This window comes from Globicephala melas, chromosome 3 (assembly GCF_963455315.2).
Source record: "Globicephala melas chromosome 3, mGloMel1.2, whole genome shotgun sequence".
In the NCBI taxonomy this organism is placed as follows: domain Eukaryota; kingdom Metazoa; phylum Chordata; class Mammalia; order Artiodactyla; family Delphinidae; genus Globicephala; species Globicephala melas.
Genome location: NC_083316.1, coordinates 160994755 through 161015586, shown reverse-complemented (window position 1 = coordinate 161015586; position 20832 = coordinate 160994755). Strand labels below are relative to the sequence as shown.

Sequence of the window (20832 nt, the reverse complement as noted above, 5' to 3'; positions counted from 1 at the left end):
CATTCTCACTAGATACTGGCTTAGCAATGCCCTCATTTGTCTCTGAGAAGGCATTTAAAGAGTAACTGTCTTTTTTACATTAAATCAAACCCTCAAGATGGTCATAAGGGATGGAAAGCTTTTTGTTAATTGTGGGGACTTCTGATCTGATTGGTCTCAACATATAAATTTTTAAAACTATCTGTCTCCTTAGAACAAGTAGGGTCTTCATCACTCTATTATACCTTTATTCATTTTGAAATATTCATATATAACATGAGTTAAATCCAGCAAAATTATTGTAGTTATTGAGGAGTCTGGCTCCTAGGTAAAAAGCTGTGTGTGATTTTTCAGGCCCAACCATAGGCAATTACCTCAAGGATATTAACTTCAAATAGGAAATCTGTCCTCCCCACACCAGACTTTGTGCACAGCCAATACGCTGAAGTTGCTCTAGACAGTTGCAGTCGAGGACTTGGGTCCCTCTTGACCAGCCATACTCTTATGCATTCCTAGACCAGGAGCCTTCATTCCTAGGTCTCTTTATTTATTACTATTTTTAATAGATCTTTATTGGAATATAATTGCTTCACAATACTGTGTTAATTTCTATTGTACAACAAAGCAAATCAGCCATATGCATATGCATGTCCCCATATCCCCTCCCTCTTGAGCCTCCCTCCCATCCTCCCTATCCCACCTCTCTAGGTCATCGAAAAGCACCAAGCCGATCTCCCTGTGCTATGCTGCTGCTTCCCACCAGCCAACTATTTTACATTCGGTGGTGTATATATGTCAATGCTACTCTCACTTCGCCCTAGCTTTGCCTTCCCAGCTTCATGTCCGTTTTCTATGTCTACCTCTTTATTCCTGCACTGCAACTAGGTTCATCAGTACCTTTTTTTTTTTTTAGATTCCATATATATGCGTTAGCATATGGTATTTGTTTTTCTCTTTCTGACTTACTTCACTCTGTATGACAGTCTCTAGGTCCATCCATCTCACTACAAATAATTCAATTTCCTTTCTTTTAATGGCTGAGTAATATTCCATTGTATATACGTGCCACATCTTTATCCATTCATCTGCCGATGGACACTTAGTTGCTTCTATGTCCTGGCTATTGTAAATAGAGCTGCAATGAACGTTGTGGTACGTGACTCTTTTTGAATTATGGTTTTCTCAGGGTACATGCCCAGTAGTGGGATTGCTGGGTTGTATGGTAGTTCTATTTGTAATTTTTAAGGAACCTCCATACTGTTCTCCATAGTGGCTGTATCAATTTACATTCCCACCAACAGTGCAAGAGAGTTCCCTTTTCACCACACCCTCTCCAGCATTTATTGTTTGTAAATTTTTTTTTTTTTTTTTTGCGATACGCAGGCCTTTCACTGTTGTGGCCTCTCCCGTTGCGGAGCACAGGCTCCAAACATGCAGGCTCAGCAGCCATGGCTCACAGGCCCAGCCGCTCCACGGCATGTGGGATCTTCCCGGACCGGAGCACGAACCCGTGTCCCCTGCATCGGCAGGTGGACTCTCAACCACTGCGCCACCAGGGAAGCCCTTGTAGATTTTTTTATGATGGCCATTCTGATGTGTGTGAGGTGATACCTCATTGTAGTTTTGATTTGCATTTCTCTAATGATTAGTGATATTGAGCATCCTTTCATCTGTTTGTTGGCAATCTGTTTATCTTCTTTGGAGAAATGTCTATTTAGGTCTTCTGCCCATTTTTGGATTGGGTTGTTTGGTTTTTTGTTTTTAATTTAATTTAATTTATATTTTATACAGCAGGTTCTTATTAGTTATCTCTTTTATACATATTAGTGTATATATGTCAATCCCAATCTCGCAATTAATCACACCACCACCCCCCCACCCCCGCCACTTTCCCCCCTTGGTGTCCATATGTTTGTTCTCTACATCTCTGTCTCTATTTCTGCCCTTCAAACCAGTTCATCTGTACCATTTTTCTAAGTTCCACATATATGCGTTAATATACGATATTTGTTCTTGTCTTTCTGACTTACTTCACTCTGTATGACAGTCTCTAATCCATCCACGTCTCTACAAGTGACCCAATTTCATTCCTTTTTATAGCTGAGTAATATTCCATTGTATATATGTACCGCATCTTTATCCATTTGTCTGTCGATGGGCATTTAGGTTGCTTCCATGACCTGGCTGTTGTAAATAGTGCTGCAATGAACATTGGGGTGCATTGTCTTTTTGAATTATGGTTTTCTCAGGATATATGCCCTGTAGTGGGATTGCTGGGTCATATGGTAGTTCTATTTTTAATATTTTAAAGCATCCTCCATTACTATACTCCATAGTGGCTGTATCAATTTACATTCCCACCAACAGCGCAAAAGGGTTCCCTTTTCTCCACACCCGCTCCAGCATTTGTTGTTTGTAGATTTTCTGATGATGCCTATCCTAACTAGTGTGAGGTGATACCTCTTTGTAGTTTTGATTTGCATTTCTCTAATAATTAGTGATGTTGAGCGGCCTTTTTTTTCATGTGCTTCTTGGCCATCTGTGTGTCTTCTTTGGAGAAATGACTATTTAGGTCTTCTTCTCATTTTTGGATTGGATTGTTTTGTGTTTTTGATATTGAGCTGCATGAGCTGTTTATATATTTTGGAGTTTAATCCTTCGTCCGTTGATTCATTTGCAAATATTTTCTGCCATTCTGAGGGTTGTCTTTTTGTCTTGTTTGTAGTTTTCTTTGCTTTGCAAAAGTTTTAAGTTTCATTAGGTCCCATTTGTTTATTTTTGTTTTTATTTCCATTACTTTAGGAGGTGGATCAAAAAAGATCTTGTTGGACTTCCCTGGTGGCGCAGTGGTTGAGAGTCCGCCTGCCGATGCAGGGGACACAGGTTCGTGCCCTGGTCCGGGAAGATCCCATATGCTGCGGAGCAGCTGGGCCCATGAGCCATGGCTGCTGAGCCTGCGCATCCGGAGCCTGTGCTCTGCAACAGGAGAGGCCAGAACAGTGAGAGGCCGGCATACCACAAAAAAAAAAAAAAAAAAGATCTTGTTGTGATTTATGTCAAAGAGTGTTCTTCCTATGTTGTCCTCTAAGAGTTTTATAGTGTTCAGCCTTACATTTAGGTCTCTAATCCATTTTGAGTTTATTTTTGTGTATGGTGTTAGGGAGTGTTCTAATTTCATTCTTTTACAGGTAGCTGTCCAGTTTTCCCAGCACCACTTATTGAAGACACTGTCTTTTCTCTATTGTGTATCCTTGCCTCCTTTGTCATAGATTAGTTGACCATAGGTGCGTGGGTGTATGTCTGGGATTTTCATCCTGTTCCATTCATCTATATTTCTGGCTTTGTGCCAGTACCATATTGTCTTGGTGACTGTAGCTTTGTAGTATAGTCTGAAGTCAGGGAGTCTAATTCCTCCAGCTCTATTTTTTTCCCCTCAACACTGCTTTGGCTAATCGGGGTCTTTTGTGTCTCCATACAAATTTTAAGATTTTTTGTTATAGTTCTGTAAAAAATGCCATTGGTAATTTGATAGGGATTGCGTTGAATCTGTAGATTGCTATGGGTAGTATAGTCATTTTCACAATATTGATTCTTCCAATCCAAGAACATGGTATACCTCTCCATCTGTTTGTGTCATCTTTGATTTCTTTCATCAGTGTCTTATAGTTTTCTGCATACATTTCTTTTACCTTCTTAGGTAGGATTATTTCTAGGTATTTTATTCTTTTTGTTGCAATGGTGAATGGGATTATTTCTTTAATTTCTATTTCTGATTTTTCGTTGTTAGTGTATAGGAATGCAAGAGATTTCTGTGCATTAATTTTGTATCCTGCAACTCTACCAAATTCATTGATTAGCTCTAGCAGTTTTCTGGTGGCATCTTTAGGGTCCTCTATGTATACAATCATGTCTTCTGCAAACAGAGACAGTTTTACTTCTTCTTTTCCAATTTGTATTCCTTTTATTTCTTTTTCATCTCTGATTGCCATGGCTAGGACTTCCAAAACTATGTTGAATAATAGTGGCAAGAGTGAACATCCTTGTCTTTTTCCTGATCTTAATGGAAATGCTTTCAGTTTTTCACCATTGAGAATGATGTTTACTGTGGGTTTGTCGTATATGGCCTTTATTATGTTGAGGTATGTTCCCTCTCTGCCTACTTTCTGGAGAGTTTTTATCATAAATAGGTGTTGAATTTTGTCAAAAGCTTTTTCTGCATCTATTGAGATGATCATATGCCTTTTATTCTTCAATTTATTAATACGGTGTATCACATTGATTGATTTGCGTATATTGAGGAATACTTGCATCCCTGGGATAAATCCCACTTGATCATGGTGTATGATCCTTTTAATGTGTTGTTGGATTCTGTTTGCTAGTATTTTGTTGAGGATTTTTGCATCTATATTCATCAGTGATATTAGTCTATAATTTTCATTTTTTGTAGTATCTTTGTCTGGTTTTGGTATCAGGGTGATGATGGCCTCATAGAATGAGTTTGGGAGTTTTCCTTCCTCTGCAATTTGTTGGAAGAGTTTGAGAAGGATGGGTGTTAGCTCTTCTCTAAAGGTTTGATAGAGTTCACCTGTGAAGGCATATGGTCCTAGACTTTTGTTTGTTGGACAATTTTAAATCACAGTTTCAATTTCATTACTTGTGATTGGTGTGTTCATATTTTCTATTTCTTCCTGGTTCAGTCTTGGAAGGTTATACCTTGCTAATAATTTGTTCATTTCTTCCAGGTTGTCCATTTTTGGGGCATAGACTTGCTTGTAGTAGTCTCTTGTGATGCTTTGTATTTCTGTGGTATCTGTTGAAACTTCTCCTTTTTCATTTCTAATTTTATTTTATTTTATTTTATTTATTTATTTTTGCAGTATGCAGGCCTGTCACTGTTGTGGCCTCTCCCGTTGTGGAGCACAGGCTCCGGATGCGCGGGCTCAGTGGCCATGGTTCACGGGCCCAGCCACTCCACGGCCTGTGGGATCTTCCCTGACCAGGGCACGAACCCGCGTTCCCTGCATTGGCAGGCAGTCTCTCAACTACTGCGCCACCAGGGAAGCCCTCTAATTTTATTGATTTGAGTCCTCTCCCTCTTTTTCTTGATGAGTCCAGCTAAAGGTTTATCAATTTTGTTTATTTTCTCAAAGAACCAGTTTTTAGTTTTATTGATCTTTGCTATTGTTTTCTTTGTTTCTATTTCATTTACTTCTGCTCTGATCTTTATGATTTCTTTCCTTCTACTAACTTTGGGTTTTGTTTGTTCTTCTTTCTCTAGTTCCTATAGGTGTAAGGTTAGATTGTTTATTTGAGATTTTTCTTGTTTCTTGAGGTAGGCTTGTATTGCTATAAATTTCCCTCTTAGAACTTCTTTTGCTGCATCCCATCGGTTTTGGATTGTCGTGTTTTCCTTGTAATTTGTCTCTAGGTATTTTTTGATTTCCTCTTTGATTTCTTCAGTGATCTCTTGGTTATTTAGTAATGTATTATTTAGCCTCCATGTGTTTGTGTTTTTTACATTGTTTTCCCTGTAATTGATTTCTAATCTCATAGCATTATGGTCGGAGAAGATGCTTGATATGATTTCAATTTTCTTAAATTTACCGAGGCTTGATTTGTGACCCAAGATGTGGTCTATCCTGGAGAATGTTCCATGTGCAGTTGAGAAGAAAGTGTAATCTGCTGTTTTTGGATGGCATGTCCTATAAATATCAATTAAATCTATCTGTTCGATTGTGTCATTTAAACCTTGTGTTTCCTTATTAATTTTCTGTCTGGGTGATCTGTCCACTGGTGTAAGTGAGGTGTTAAAGTCCCCCACTGTTATTGTGTTACTGTCAAGTTCCTCTTTTATAGCTGTTAGCAGTTGCCTTATGTATTGAGGTACTCCTATGTTGGGTGCATATATATTTATAATTGTTATATCTTCTTCTTGGATTGATCCCTTGATCATTATGTAGTGTCCTTCCTTGTCTCTTGTAACATTCTTTATTTCAAAGTCCAGTTTATCTGATATAAGTATTGCTACTCCAGCTTTCTTTTGATTTCCATTTGCATGGAATATCTTTTTCCATCCCCTCAGTTTCAGTCTGTATGTGTCCGTAGGGCTGAAGTGGGTGTCTTGTAGACAGCATATATATATGGGTCTTGTTTTTGTATCCATTCAGCAAGCCTGTGGCTTTTGGTTGGAGCATTTAATCCATTCATGTTTAAGGTAGTTATCGATATGTATGTTCCTATTACCATTTTCTTAATTCTTATGGGTTTGTTTTTGTAGGTGCTGTTCTTCTCTTGTGTTTCCCACCTAAAGAAGTTCCTTTAGCATTTGTTGTAGAGCTGGTTTAGTGGTGCTGAATTCTGTTAGCTTTTGCTTGTCTGTAAAGCTTTTGATTTCTCCATGAAATCTGAATAAGATCCTTGCCAGGTAGAGTAATCTTGGTTGTAGGTTCTTCCCTTTCATTACTTTAAATATATCATGCCAGTCTCTTCTGGCTTTTAGAGTTTCTGCTGAGAAATCAGCTGTTAACTTTATGGGAGTTCCCTTGTATGTTATTTGTCATTTTTCCCTTGTTGCTTTCAATAATTTTTCTTTCTCTTTAACTTTTGTCAATTTGATTACTATGTGTCTCAGCATGTTTCTCCTTGGGTTTATCCTGCCTGGGACTCTCTGCGCCCCCTGGACTTGGGTGGGTATTTCCTTTCCCATGTTAGGGAAATTTTCGACTATAATCTCTTCAAATATTTTCTCGGGTCCTTTCTCTCTCTTCTTCTTCTGGGACCGCTATAATGCGAATATTGGTGCTTTTAATGTTGTCCCAGAGGTCTCTTAGGCTGTCTTCATTTCTTTTCATTCTTTTTTCTTTATTCTGTTCCGTGGCAGTAAATTCCACCATTCTGTCTTCCAGGTCACTTATCCGTTCTTCTGCCTCAGTTTTTCTGCTATTGAGTCTTTCTGGTGTATTTTTCATTTCAGTTATTGTATTGTTCAACTCTGTTTCTTTGCTCTTTAATTCTTCTAGGTGTTTGCTCTTTAATTCTTCTAGGTCTTTGTTAAACATTTCTTGCATCTTCTTGATCTTTGCCTCCATTCTTTTTCCGAGGTCCTCGATCATCTTCACTATCATTATTCTGAATTCTTTTTCTGGAAGATTGCCTATCTCCATTTCATTTAGTTGTTTTTCTGGGGTTTTATCTTTTTCCTTCATCTGGTACAAAGTCCTCTGCCTTTTCATTGTGTCTGTCTTTCTGTGAATGTGTTTTTTCTTCCACATGCTGCAGAATTGTAGTTCTTCTTGGTTCTGCTCTATTCCCTCTGGTGGTTGAGGCTATCTGATAGGCTTGTGCAAGCTTCCTGATGGGAGGGACTGCTGGTGGGTTGAGCTGGGTGTTGCTCTGGTGGGCAGAGATCAGTAAAACTTTAATTCACTTGTCGGCTGATGGGTGGGGCTGGGTTCCCTCCTTGTTGGTTGTTTGGCCTGAGGCGACCCTGCACTGGAGCGTACCCAGCTCTTTGGTGGGGCTAATGGCAGACTCTGAGAGGGCTCACACCAAGGAGTACTTCCCAGAACCTCTGCTGCCAGTGTCCTTGTCCCCACAGTGAGCCACAGCCATCCCCTGCCTCTGCAGGAGACCCTCCAGCACTAGCAGGTAGTCTGGTTCAGTCTCCCATGGGGTCACTGCTCCTGCCCCTGGGTCCCAATCTGCACACTAATTTGTGTGTGTCCTCCAAACATGGAGTCTATGTTTCCCCCAGTCCTGTCGAAGTCCTGCAATCAAATCCAGCTAGGCTTCAAGGTCTGATTCTCTAGGAATTCCTCCTCCTGTTGCTGGACCCCCAGGTTGGGAAGCCTGACATGGGGCTCAGAACCTTCACTCCAGTGGGTGGTCTTCTGTGGTATAAGTGTTCTCCAGTTTGTGAGTCACCCATGCAGCCGTTATGGAATTTGATTTTATTGTGATTGCACCCCTCCTACCGTCTCATTGTGGCTTCTCCTTTGTCTTTGGATATGGGGTATCTTTTTTGGTGAGTTCCAGTGTCTTCCTGTCGATGATTGTTCAACAGTTAGTTGTGATTCTGGTGCTCTTGCAAGAGGGAGTGAGAGCACGTCCTTCTACTACGCCATCTTGAACCAATCTCCAGGTTGTTTGTTTTTTTGATATTGAGCTGCATGAACTGCTTGTATATTTTGGAGATTAATCCTTTGTCAGTTGCTTCGTTTGCAAATATTTTCTCCCATTCTGAGGGTTATCTTTTTGTCTTGGTTATGGTTTCCTTTGCTGTGCAAAAACTTTTAAGTTTCATTAGGTCCCATTTGTTTATTTTTGTTTTTATTTCCATTTCTCTAGGAGGTGGTTCAAAAAGGATCTTGCTGTGATTTATGTCATAGGGTGTTCAGCCTATGTTTTTTTCTAAGAGTTTTATAGTGTCTGGCCTTACATTTAGGTCTTTAATCCATTTTGAGCTCATTTTTGTGTATGGTGTTAGGGAGTGTTCTAATTTCATTCTTTTACATGTAGCTGTCCAGTTTTCACAGCACCACTTATTGAAGAGGCTGTCTTTTCTCAATTGTATATTCTTGCCTCCTTTATCAAAGACAATGTGACCATGTGTGTGTGGGTTTATCTCTGGGATTTTTATCCTGTTCCATTGATCTATATTTCTGTTTTTGTGCCAGTACCATACTATCTTGATGACTGTAGGTTTGTAGTATAGTCTGAAGTCTCGGAGCATGATTCCTCCAGCTCCATTTTTCTTTCTCAAGATTGCTTTGGCTATTCGGGGTCTTTTGTGTTTCCATACCAATTGTGAAATTCTTATTTCTAATTCTGTGAAAAATGGCATTGGTAGCTTGATACAGATTGCATTGAATCTGTATATTGCTTTGGGTAGTATAGTCATTTTCACAATGTTGATTCTTCCAATCCAAGAGCATGGTATATCTCTCCATCTGTTTGGATCATCTTTAATTTCTTTCATCAGTGCTACCTACAGGTCTTTTGTCTCCGTAGGTAGGTTTATTCCTAGGTATTTTATTCTTTCTGTTGCAGTCATAAATGGTAGTGTTTCCTTAATTTCTCTTTCTGATTTTTCATCATTAGTGTCTAGGAATGCAAGAGATTTCTGTGCACTAATTTTGTATCCTGCTACTTTACCAGATTCATTGGTTAGCTCTAATAGTTTTCTGGTAGCATCTTTAGGATTCTCTATGTATAGTATCATGTCATCTGCAAACAGTGACAATTTCACTTCTTCTTTTCCGATTTGGATTCCTTTTATTTCTTTTTCCTCTCTGACTGCTGTGGCTATTCGGGGTATTTTGTGGTTCCATATAAATTTTAGGATTTTAAAATTCTATTTCTGTGAAAAATGTCATTGGAATTTTGATAGGGATTGCACTGAACACTCGTAAACTGTTGGTGTTCAGGTAAATTGGTGCAGTCACTATGAAAAACAGTCTAAAGATTCCTCAAAAAATTAATAATAGAACTACCATATGATTCAGCTGTTTCACTTCTGAGCATTTATCCAGAGAATATCAAAACACTAATCTGAAAAAAATATATGCACCCCTCTGTTCATTGCAGCATTATTTACGATAGCCAAGATATTGAAACAACCTAAATGCCCATCAATGAATGAAAGGATAAAGAATGTGTGTGACACACACACACACTGGACTACTACTCAGTCATAAAAAATATGAAATCTTGCTATTTGTGACAACATGGGTGGATCTAGAGGGTATTATGCTAAATGGAATAAGTCAGACAGAGAAAGTCAAATACCATATGCTCTCACTTAGTTGTGGAATATAAAAAACAAACATATAAATAAAATACTGCATAAATAAAACCGAATTAAAAAAAATAAGTGAACAAACCAAACCAAGCAAAAACAAACACATAGGTACAGAGAACATAGTACAGGTTACCAGAAGGGAAATGGAATGGGTGGAGGATGAAATGGGTTAAGAAGGTCAACTCTATGGTGATGGAGGAAACTAAGCTTTTGGTGGTGAGCATGCTGTAGTGTATATAGAAGTCAAAATATAATGTTGTACACATGAAACTTATATAATGTTATAAACCAATGTTACCTCAATAAATGAAAAAAAAACCCACACAGTTCAAGTATCTCCTCCTCTGGAAAGTGTTCTTTAAAGCTGTGATATTGTAATTTATAATAAGAAATATGTATTTGGTCTTTGTCCCCATTTCTGGCAAAGAGCTCCTAATACCCTTGGAATTTCCTGCACGATGAGAGCAATAAAGGTGCCTTTTGTCATGTTAATGAGGTGACTTTTAAAATTGATGTATAGTTGATTTACAATATTATATCAGTTTCAGATGTATAGCCTAGTGATTCAGCACTTCTACAGCTTATATATACTCCATTAAAAATATTACAAGAGGGCTTCCCTGGTGGCAACATGGTTGAGAGTCTGCCTGCTGATGCAGGGGACGTGGGTTCGTGCCCCGGTCCGGGAAGATCTGTGAGCCATGGCTGCTGAGCCTGCGCGTCTGGAGCCTGTGCTCCGCAACGGGAGAGGCCACAACAGTGAGAGGCCCGTGTACCGCAAAAAAAAAAAAAAAATTATTACAAGATAACAGCTATACTTCCCTGTGCTATACAATATATCCTTGTTGCTTATCTATTTTATATTGGGTTGGCCAATAAGTTCGTTTGGTTTTAAGCAAAAATAAGACACATTTTTCAGTTTCACCAAGAACTTTATCGAACGTATTCATTAACTGAATGAACTTTTTGGCCAACCCAATACACAGTGGTTTGTATCTCTTAACCGCCTACTCCTAACCTGCCCCTCCCCCCTTCCCTCTCACCTTTGGTCACCACTCTTTTGTTTTCCATATTGTTAAGTGTGTTTCTCTTTCACATATACATTCATTTATATATTTGTTTAGATTTCACATATAAGTGATATGATTTCACATATAAGTGATATCATACAGTATTTGTCTTTCTCTGTCTTATTTCACTAAGCATAATATTCTCTAGGCCCACCCACGTTGCTGCAAATGGCAGAATAATACACCATGATCGAGTTGGATTGATTTCTGTGTAAATGCTCCCAGAAGCCCTGAGAGAGAGAAGCAAATGGAAGGAGAACATTGGGGACATTACTCCCAAGGACACACAGCCACCAATGCCAAGAACCCCAGCATACACACACACACCCCTGCTGAATGGAACTAAGTTATCCACATAATATAATAATTCATTATCATTATTTCCACCCTATAAGCTTCTGGGTTGGAAGGAGCCAGCTTCCTAGAACCCAAGGGAGGAGAAGAGTCTGTGATATAAGATAGGGCCATCCCAGCCCCCCTCATACTGACTGGCTGAACCCCTAATAAGAAGGCACATATCCTAAAGAGAGGTGGCCTTATGCACAGTCTGAATCCTTTGAGGACTTCAACTAGAAGAAGCAAGAAGTTGCCTCCTCCTCTTGCCCCAAGGGTGAGCAGGGATTCAGCTCCGTAGCTGCAAGGGCTCTGAGTGAGGGTTCACATCCAGTTCTGTTGTGACCCGACTTCTCTGGGGCCTTCTGTCCTATCCTAAGCAGGCTGCTGCTTTCTCAACGTCCAGGTTAGGATGCTTTCTGCCCTTAAAGCTCAGTAGAGGGGAGGGGACCTCTAAGATGCAGGTAGCACTCATCTGCTATCAGGTCCCACTGAGCTAAGCACTCAAACATGCAAACTAGCACTTGAAAATTAATACAAGGAAAGTGCAATAGGGATGCAGCGACCTGCAGGTCCAGAATTTATTGTCTCCTGGGGCTTCCTTGTGTTATTATCTTTAGTCACTGGTTCTGAATGGCTCCAGAGGGTCACAGGCCTGCACTGGGTGCTTTCCATATGCCTTCTTTGTTAGTCAGTGAAATTATTTCCATTTTACAGATGGACAAACTGAGGCACAGAGTGGCAACACTTTCCAAGGTAATGTAGCTAATGAAGGGCAACGCTGATGACTGGGTCTATGTTTTTTGGACTCCCCATCCCACTGCTGGTTGCTGCCAGGAGTACCTCTTCGTTTGGTTGCATCCACCCTGCCAGGTCCCAGATACCAGAGGCCTGGTCCTTCCTCCCCAGCAGGCAAATTGCAGGCTCTCTCACCCCTAGAGCTGGGGAGCCAGCCTTGCTTATAAGTAGCAGGGGTGCAATCAGACATAAATGGCTTCCTTTGAGGTGGTGGTTGAGGGCAAGACCCCCAGACTCCGGGGGATCTTGCAGGAGTTTGCCCTTGATAACCCAGGGGATGATGACTAGCCTACAAACTTAGGGACTCAAGGTTTTAAAAAAAAAAATGACCCTACAGCTACACTACTTCTTAACAATAATGATAGGTTTGATCTCTTTCTTCTAGAGTCTGTCAGTCTGGCTTTTTCTTGTTCTTCTTTCATTTGTTTCATTCAGCAAACCTAAAATATTAGGTAAATACATCTATTGTGATAACCCTATCACAATATTCATTAAATAAACACACGTATGGAAATATGTTCTTAGGATTCTGAATATTTAACCAGAAAAAAACATGGAGTTTTGTTACACATTTTAAGTGTCAATTCTTATTTTTGTAAGATTAATACATTTATATTTCTAATAAATTTCTAACATACTTTTATCAACAAGAAAAGGATGAGGAGGATGGAATAAAAAAATAAAAAGCAAAAATGAAACTGACTGTGATGATGAGGGTAATAAATCTAGGAAGTAGGGAGTCTCAGACAACTCAGAACAGATCCTGAAACAGGAATGCAGCCAGAATTCAGAATTCCTGCTCAGCCATCCAGGGGAAAGCTGCCCACCCGCACGGCCCAGGACACCACAGAAGGCAGAGGCTCATTCCTTGTAAACTGAGTGATGCTGGAAGGAGGCAAAGCCCAGGGCTTTTCCTTCATCCAGCTGGGTTTCTCCCCAGCATGGGGGGCTGTGAACTGCCTGGGCCATAGGCTCAGGCATGTTTGCTGCTGGCAATTGTGTTTCTAAGAGACAGTTCCTACACTGTTGGTGGGAATGTAAATGGGTACAGCCTCTATGGAGAACAGTATGGAGGTTCCTTAAACAACTAAAAATAGAGATACCGTGTGATCCAGCAATCCCACTCCTGGGCATATATCCAGAGAAAACCATACTTCAAGAAGATACATGCACCCCAATGTTCACTGCAGCACTATTTATTGATACAATAGCCAGGACATGGAAACAACCTAAATGTCCATCGACAGAGGAATGGATAAAGAAGATGTGGTACATATATACAACGGAATATTACTCAGCCATGAAAAGAATGAAATAATGCCATTTGCAGCAACATGGATGGACCTAGAGATTGTCATACTGAGTGAATAAGTCAGACAGAGAAAGACTAATATCATATGATATCGCTTGTATGTAGAATCTAAAAAAAATGGTACAAATAAACTTATTTATAAAACAGAAATAGAGTCATAGGTGTAGAAAGCAAACTTATGGTTACCAACTGGGAAAGGGGGGGAGGTATAAATTGGGAGATTGGGATTGACATATACACACTACTATATATAAAATAGATAACTAATAAAGACCTACTGCATAGCACAGGGAACTCTACTCAATACTCTGTAATGGCCTATATGGGAAAAGAATCTAAAAAAGAGTGGATATATGTATATGTATAACTGACTCACTTTGCTGTACACCTGGAACTAACACAACATTGTAAATCAACTATACTCCAATAAAAATTTTAAAAAAGACAGTTCTTTGTCCCTGAAGCGTCCTCCAAGGTTCATGCCCCAGATCAGCCATGTTCTCAGAGACAGGCTGTGAAGAAGATAGGGACTCAAAAAATAGGCTGGACATTGTCCCCAAGAATGTCCCCAAAAGGAGAAGCTGGACCCATGACAGGATTGGGGACAGAGCCCTGGCTGAAGTGGGGGGGCATGTGGGTACCACTTGACACAAACTGAAGGGCTCTTCCAGAGGGCCCTGTGAGGATGGAGGCGGGTACAGAGGGAGAGGGGGCAAAGCTGGATGCTTCTCTAAGAGCCTCAGGAGAGTTGAGGACTGAGTTCATCCTGGGGCTCTCAGAGGAGGTTGCAGCTGTCAGAAAAGATGTTTTGCTCGTCTTCATGCCAGTGCTGGCAACCTGAGCTTGTACTTTGGACAGTGCAGATGAACTAGCATCCCCTCAGGTTATCAGGGCATCTGTCATGACTGGGGAATGAGGCTGCAGACCAGTAGTCTCCTCCTCCTTTATTCATGCAATGAATATTTACTGCATACCTACTATGTCCCAGGTACTGGGACAGGCTGCCTTACACATAACTGGTCATAGGGTACAATGTATTTCTTATTATGGATCCCAGTCTAAAAAGGAAACTCTGTTTCGGTTTCCTTATCTGCAACGTGGAAACGATAATGGTATGTACTTCATCAGGTCACTAAGAGTATTAAATGAATTAATCTATGCAAAGGGCTTAAAACAGTGTCCGGCACACGACAGTGTTCTCGATTGTTGTATGAATATGATTCGTCAAAATTCACCAAAGACTGAACTTTATGTGAATTAAAATTTAAAAATACAAAATAAAATAAAATATAAAATAATAAAGATATTATTACAACTCATTTTAGCATAGCACTTATCACAATATTATTATTATTAGAGGGAGGAGGTAACTTGGATCAGAGTTACTCTTAGGGAGTGGGTCAGAATCAGAGAAAGTGGGGACCAGGGTAAGAATCAATGATGGGAAGCAGGGGTCAGATTCACTGTATGCTGGGGAGTCACAAAGCTGGACGCCCAAAGGACAGCTGTCCCAGAACAGCCCTTATAAGGGGCAGCGTGGTCCAATGGAGGTAGATGAGACTGGTCAGTGTGGGATGAGAGGTCCAGAGAGGGTGGGGGACAGCCAGGCAGGATGCCCCACTGCAATATCTGTTCCCTTGACCGTTGTGAGGCCCGGCTCCACGCAGGTATGGGGTCAGACGAGCTGGGGAAGCTCCTTGGGCATCTCCTCCCAGGCATGGACCCAGCAGGGGGGTGCAGGGAGGGGGCACCCAGCCCAGGACAGCAGGGGAAATGCCAATCCCATCCCCACCTGCAGGAGGGGCCTCCGATAATGGGCAGAGCCCACTGCTCCCCTGCCCTGCTGGCCCATCCTGCACCCACAAGGGACTGCTGGTGGGGGTGGTCCTTTGGGGATTTCAGCACCAACTGTTCCCCAGGGCAGAAGTCCTATGTGCCCTGGAAAGAAAGACCTAAGGGCTCTTCTTCCCACCTGAGAAAAGTGAGGACATGCTGCCAGGAGAGAAAGAGGAGGACCTCCTGCAAGAAAAAAAGAGCTCTCTCTCGCTCTCTCTCTCTCTCTCTCTCTCTCTCTCTCACACACACACACACACACACACACACACACACACACACTCTCCCACATACTTGTGCACACATACAAATTCAGTAACACGCGCACACACACACGCACAAATGCACGCACACACACAGCTGGAACTCAAGTCCTGGAGTCCTGGATTTCATCCTGGTTCTGCCCCAGCTCACTTCATGGAGCCTCAGTTTCACCATCTTTAAAGCAGAAATAACATCAGAGAATATCTATCCCCATGTTGCACTGGGTTTCACTGGGATGTGTTAGTCATGGACCCACAGCAACAACGTCCTCCCCCTTCACGTCTTTGCTTCTCAGGGAGCCTTCCCCCAACCCCGCCCCATTGAAAAGAGCAACCCGCCGCCCAACACACTCCAGCACCCCAGATTCTCTGTCCCAAATTTTTCTCCTTATCACCTTCTTAATACTTAAATACCTAATTTACTTACTATTGTTATGGGTTATGGTCTGTCTCCCCCTGCTAGAATATCAGCTCAGCAAGGATCTTTCTCTTGATCACAGCTGGCCTGACATTTGCCTCCCACAGCTCTGGGCTTATGATGCATTAAGGCCCCTGGGGACAGCTCTGAGCCCTGAGCAGGGGCAGGAAGATGAGGAAGCGGGCTGGTACCTGTGCCGAGAAGCCAGACCTGGATAGTGGGATGCAGAGTGTAGTGTTTGGAGTCAGATACACTGGGTTTGAAGCCCAGATCTACCCTGGTCACATGAGAAACCTTCTTCTTTGAGCTTCTGTCCCCTCACCTCTGAAATGGGGATGGCCATTCACATCACTCTGGAACTTTGGGTATAAAGTATATACCCAAGGCGGGTAGGGGTTCATTTACCTGCTCGCCTGGGGCAACCTTGGGAGCATCAAGTGACCAGAAGGACAACCTAGGTATAAAGAAGCCTAGGGCTGCCCTGCCGGCCTGGATCCAGCACCTTCCTTTTGGGGGAGGCCACACAGTAACTGGAAAGAAAGGTGACTCTATTCCTTGTGATCGGGAGAAAACATGAGCAAACCTTTCCTCTTTTCCTGGAGCTGAGTCACAGGTGGTGAAAGATTCTGAAATTCTGGCCAGAGCAGGTTACACTCTGGAACCCACCTCTCAGCTCCAGATACCCTCCACGTACACACCTACTCCCTCCAATGCACTGTCCCTTGATAATCTCCCTCCCTGGACCTCGGATATCTCAGCCAAGCCTGGACTGGGGCAATGACTGTTGTCCAGGGACGCAGGAAGGGGCTCAACAGCACAGCAAGATCTTTATACTGTCAGGATACTGCTCAGAGGGGCAATGGAGAACAGCTGTCTCCCCTGGGGGAGGTACTCAAGGGCCAGGAAACAGGCAGGAGAGGAGAAATCCTCCTCAACCCTCAGTCTCTTCCCAGGTAGAGGGTAAAGGTCAGGACTTAGGAATCATCTAGAAATGGGTGTTCAGATCCCTGCTGTGTGACTTTAAACAAAAGGCTCAACCTCTCTGAGCCTCAGTTTCCTCTTCTGTAAAATGGGAGGCAATACGCCCCTATTCTCACCCACACAAGTTCAATCCAGATAACGCAGGTAAAAGCCCTGGCACATACATCTCCATATCCCCTCCCTCGTGCATCTCCCTCCCACCCTCCCTATCCCACTGCTCTAGGTGGTCACAAAGCACCCAGCTGATCTCCCTGTGCTATGCAGCTGCTTCCCACTAGCTATCTATTTTACATTTGGTAGTGTATATATATATATATATATATGGCTGATTCACTTTGTTACACAGCAGAAACTAACACAACATTGTAAAGCAATTATCCTCTAATAATGTTAAAAAAAAAAAAGCCCTGGCACATAGTAGGCACGCAATACAAAATGATGATTATTGCAGTCCTCTGGGATCTTGGGGTGTTTCAGCCGCAGGGGCAAAGAGGGAAAAAGCACAGGATGCAGATGTGGATGAAGATGCACCAGATGAGTCCAGGGTGGAGGGAGAGGTGAGTGGGGAATGGATCTCCGCCGGCTCTGGAATTTTTTAAATTACTCTTTGGGGAGATAGAAACTCAGAGAGGTTAGGTGTCAAGCCCAAGGACACACAGCCTGTCAGCATTGGATTTAGATTTCTTTTCATCTCTGCCCAGGGATTAAGGGAGTCTTTCCCAGCGTTAAAGTCAAGAGTCCTGAAGGGTGTCTGAATTGATATTCCAGGGGGATCCCTGCCCTGACAGGCGTCCTGTTTACTGTGGAATTGATGGGGAATTGGGGAGGGGTGTCAACCCCTTAGTCCAGGCAACCAGCCCTCACTGGGCAGGAGCAAGCGTCTGCTCAGTTCAAACAGCCCTCAGCATCAGACTCTGAGGGAGCGTTGGGGTCAAAAGCAGTTAAACAGCCTCTGTTTGTGGTGATGTGCTTTGGGGACAGCTCAGGGTGACACGCCCCATCAGAGGTGGTGGAATTGTCTGATCCAAACCCGCCCACAATTTAGGCCATTGTGTGGGTGCCTTACAATGGCATCCAACTGCAAAGCTCTTCCAGGGGCAAGAGCTGGCCTGGGTGACTCAGGGCTGGGGGGCTGGGGGGCCCTCTCCACCCGCTTCAGGAGCTGCAGCAAGGCCTGAGTGGGTGAGGAGGCAGCCCACCTACTCTGGGTGGCTCCTGGGCTGCCAGTGTCCAGGGCCTGAGGTCCTCAGGATGGGGAAGCAGGATGACCCCACCATCACTCTCCTTCAGGCCTTAGTGGCTTCCATTTCCCAGACAAGCATTGAGGACAGTCCTTTCTCCTGGGAGGAGTAAACGAACAGATATTTAAGCACCTGGCACATAGTAGATGCCCGTTCTCAGGTTATCTTGGACACCAGAGCGGTTTGGCTGGAAAGCCCTGACTTCCTGCCCAAGGAGGCAGCTGGAGTAAAACAGTCCGGGGGTCTAGGCAGCCCTAGAGCCACACGTGGAGGATCTTGGACCTTCTTTCCGTAGGGGAGAGAGCCCAACACCAAGCTGGACTCTCAGCTTTTCCTGAGGCCAGTGAGTTTCTCTGGTTAGCCAGACCCAAGCTGATCCCTCAGATGACCAACAGGCCTGCAAAGTGCTCCTTGAGAGCCAAGAACATACCTCCCCTAACCCTCACAGTCTGCCTTTCTGCTCCCACCCCTCCCCTCAGCATCCCGCCTTCAAGCAGCCCAAATGCGCTCACATCACATTGAATGACCCAAACACACCTTGCGCCTTCCTGCCTCCTGGCCTCTGCCCACCCATTCTCCCTGACAGGAGTGCCCTTTTCCTTCTTCCACTAATTGCACCTGTAGATATCCCTGCCAACCAAACACCACCCTGCAGTTTAGGCAAACCCTCACCTCCAGAACCCCTAAGGTGGCAAACCTCCTGCTCAGCCTTGTACCAAGAGAGCCTGGGCACCCCTCTGCCTTGCCCACCAGCCTGGAGCTCCTGCAAGCCTGTGGCTGTGACTTTCTCATTTCCCACCTGAGAGCTGAGCACAGGTACTGGGATCTGAGGTGTCAGTAAACAAACAAACCCAGATAGATAACCAATAAGGACCTACGGTATAGCACAGGGAACTCTACTCAGTATTCTGTGATAACCTATATGAGAAAAGAATCTAAAAAAGAATGAATGTATATGTATAACTGAATCACTTTGCTGTACACCTGAAACTAACACAACATTGTAAATCAACTATACTCCAATAAAAAACAAAAAAACCACACCCAAACCCTAGGGAACGAACGTATAAGTGAGCCAGAGAAAGAAGATGTGCCTGGGTATCTCTGATCCAGCAATATTTAATTCATGATGTAACCACTGTGTGAAGTCTTCCCAGTCAGTTTGGAAAACGTAGCCTCACCTGGCTGGCTGTGATGGAAGCCTTTGCTGAAAAGCAAAAGCCCTTATGGCTGCCCCTGGAGGGGTGCTTGGGAAGCTGAGGAGCCTGTCACATCTGCCCCTCTTTTCCAGGAATCTGTCCAACTCCTCTGCTGGCCCCAGCTCAGCCCGGCTTACCTGGCCCACAGGTGAGGAGGAGGGTCACGGTCAGAGCCAGCATCTGCCCTCGCCGATGGCGCCCCAGGTGTGCAGGGCTTTCCCTGCCCATGCTCCTGCCCACCCGCTCGGGGAAGTGCACCTCACCCCGAAGAAGTCCCAGTGACTGAACCCAGCCCAGTCGAGCCAGCCAGGCTCCTGGGAGGGCGTTGAGGACACGCCTTGCTGAGCTTCCCGAGAGGGGCAGGGCCTGCCCTAGGGGGAAGCAGTGGCTCTGCGGCTGGCAAAGGTCAGCTGGCATTATTCAGTGCCCTCGTGGCGACTAACGCCCGCCGACTGATACCCTCTGTGAAGAGGGGCCCAGGGGATCCCCACCCACCAGACTCAGCCTGGCTCCCGAAAAGCCTGTTGCCAGACCAAGAGACACCCCCCTACTCCACCCCTCCCCCTGCCCCCCACCCAAGGGTCCGGCTGGCCTTAAAGGTGAACAGGAGGTTGACCATAGATCTGTCCTAATCTTTCAAGTCCCCTGGGTTCTACCTGACAACTTCCTGCTCAGGGGCTGGCACCACCAGACCGAGCTGGGTGGACCCTCCCTGGGGGAGGCACGGCTGGCTCCCAGGGTTTTGGAATGTGCGGAGTGGGAGACTGCATTCCCACGTGGGAACTCCCTGGCTGCCAGGGAAGCAGAGGGCTGGTGTTGTGGTCCGCTTGGGGAGTCCCTCAGAGCCACCCTGTGCCCCCCCGTACCCCTCCAGGCCCCAAATGGCCAGCATGGGGGCTGCAGTGCTCACTCCCCAGCCAAGCCCTTCAGCGGCCCCAGGGGCAGAGAAGAGCAGGAGGGGCTGGCGTGGGATTCTGCTTCCTCCCTGACAAGGCTGCAGCCTCCAGGGATTCTTGTCACCCCAGGCCTGGGCTGTTACAACAGCTGCCCTTCTCCCCCGCCATCTGCCAAACAGATTTTGCCAGGGCGACCCTCCTTAGGTACGTGATCCCCCGTGTCCCCCATGCTCCTCCCTCGTCCAGGCACTCAGGAGACCCTCACCCTCCCTCCTGGCCCACCCCTCAAGCCTCTAACAGCCAGACAGGTGGGTTTATCTTCTCATCTAGGGAACGGCACACGCAGGTGTGAAGGTGGCAGGCAGTGGCCACCCCACGAATCCTCACATCTCTCCTGCATCTGGTACCCAGAGCCAAACTCCATGGACCTGTAGCCAAGGCGAGCTTATCCGAACACCCACCCACCCCCCCTGCCCCCCGGTCCTTCATGCTCAATGCGGCGTCCTGCTAACCTACTCTCCACCTTTCTTGCCCGGATGCCGTTCACTCGCTCTCAGCATAGACACACTCTGCTGAGCCCCTGCATGCAGCCTGGCCAAGATGGACAAATGATCAAGGTGGGGTGGCAGAAGCGTAGAAGTCGGTGGGAGACACCAGTCCCAGGCTGGGAAGGGGCAGGGGATCAGGGAAGGCTTCCTGGAGGAGGTGCC

At 44.4% G+C, this 20832-nt stretch overlaps 1 protein-coding gene across 1 annotated transcript in view; it reads right to left on the bottom strand.

Moving 5' to 3' along the window:
- LOC132597043 (mucin-16-like) overlaps positions 1-19643 on the bottom strand; it is a 65011-nt gene extending 45368 nt beyond the window's left edge. Inside the window, 1 exon segment of the mRNA XM_070045092.1 lies at positions 19364-19643. Coding sequence (XP_069901193.1) covers positions 19364-19643 — 280 coding nt within the window.
- Positions 19644-20832: the final 1189 nt, after the last annotated feature.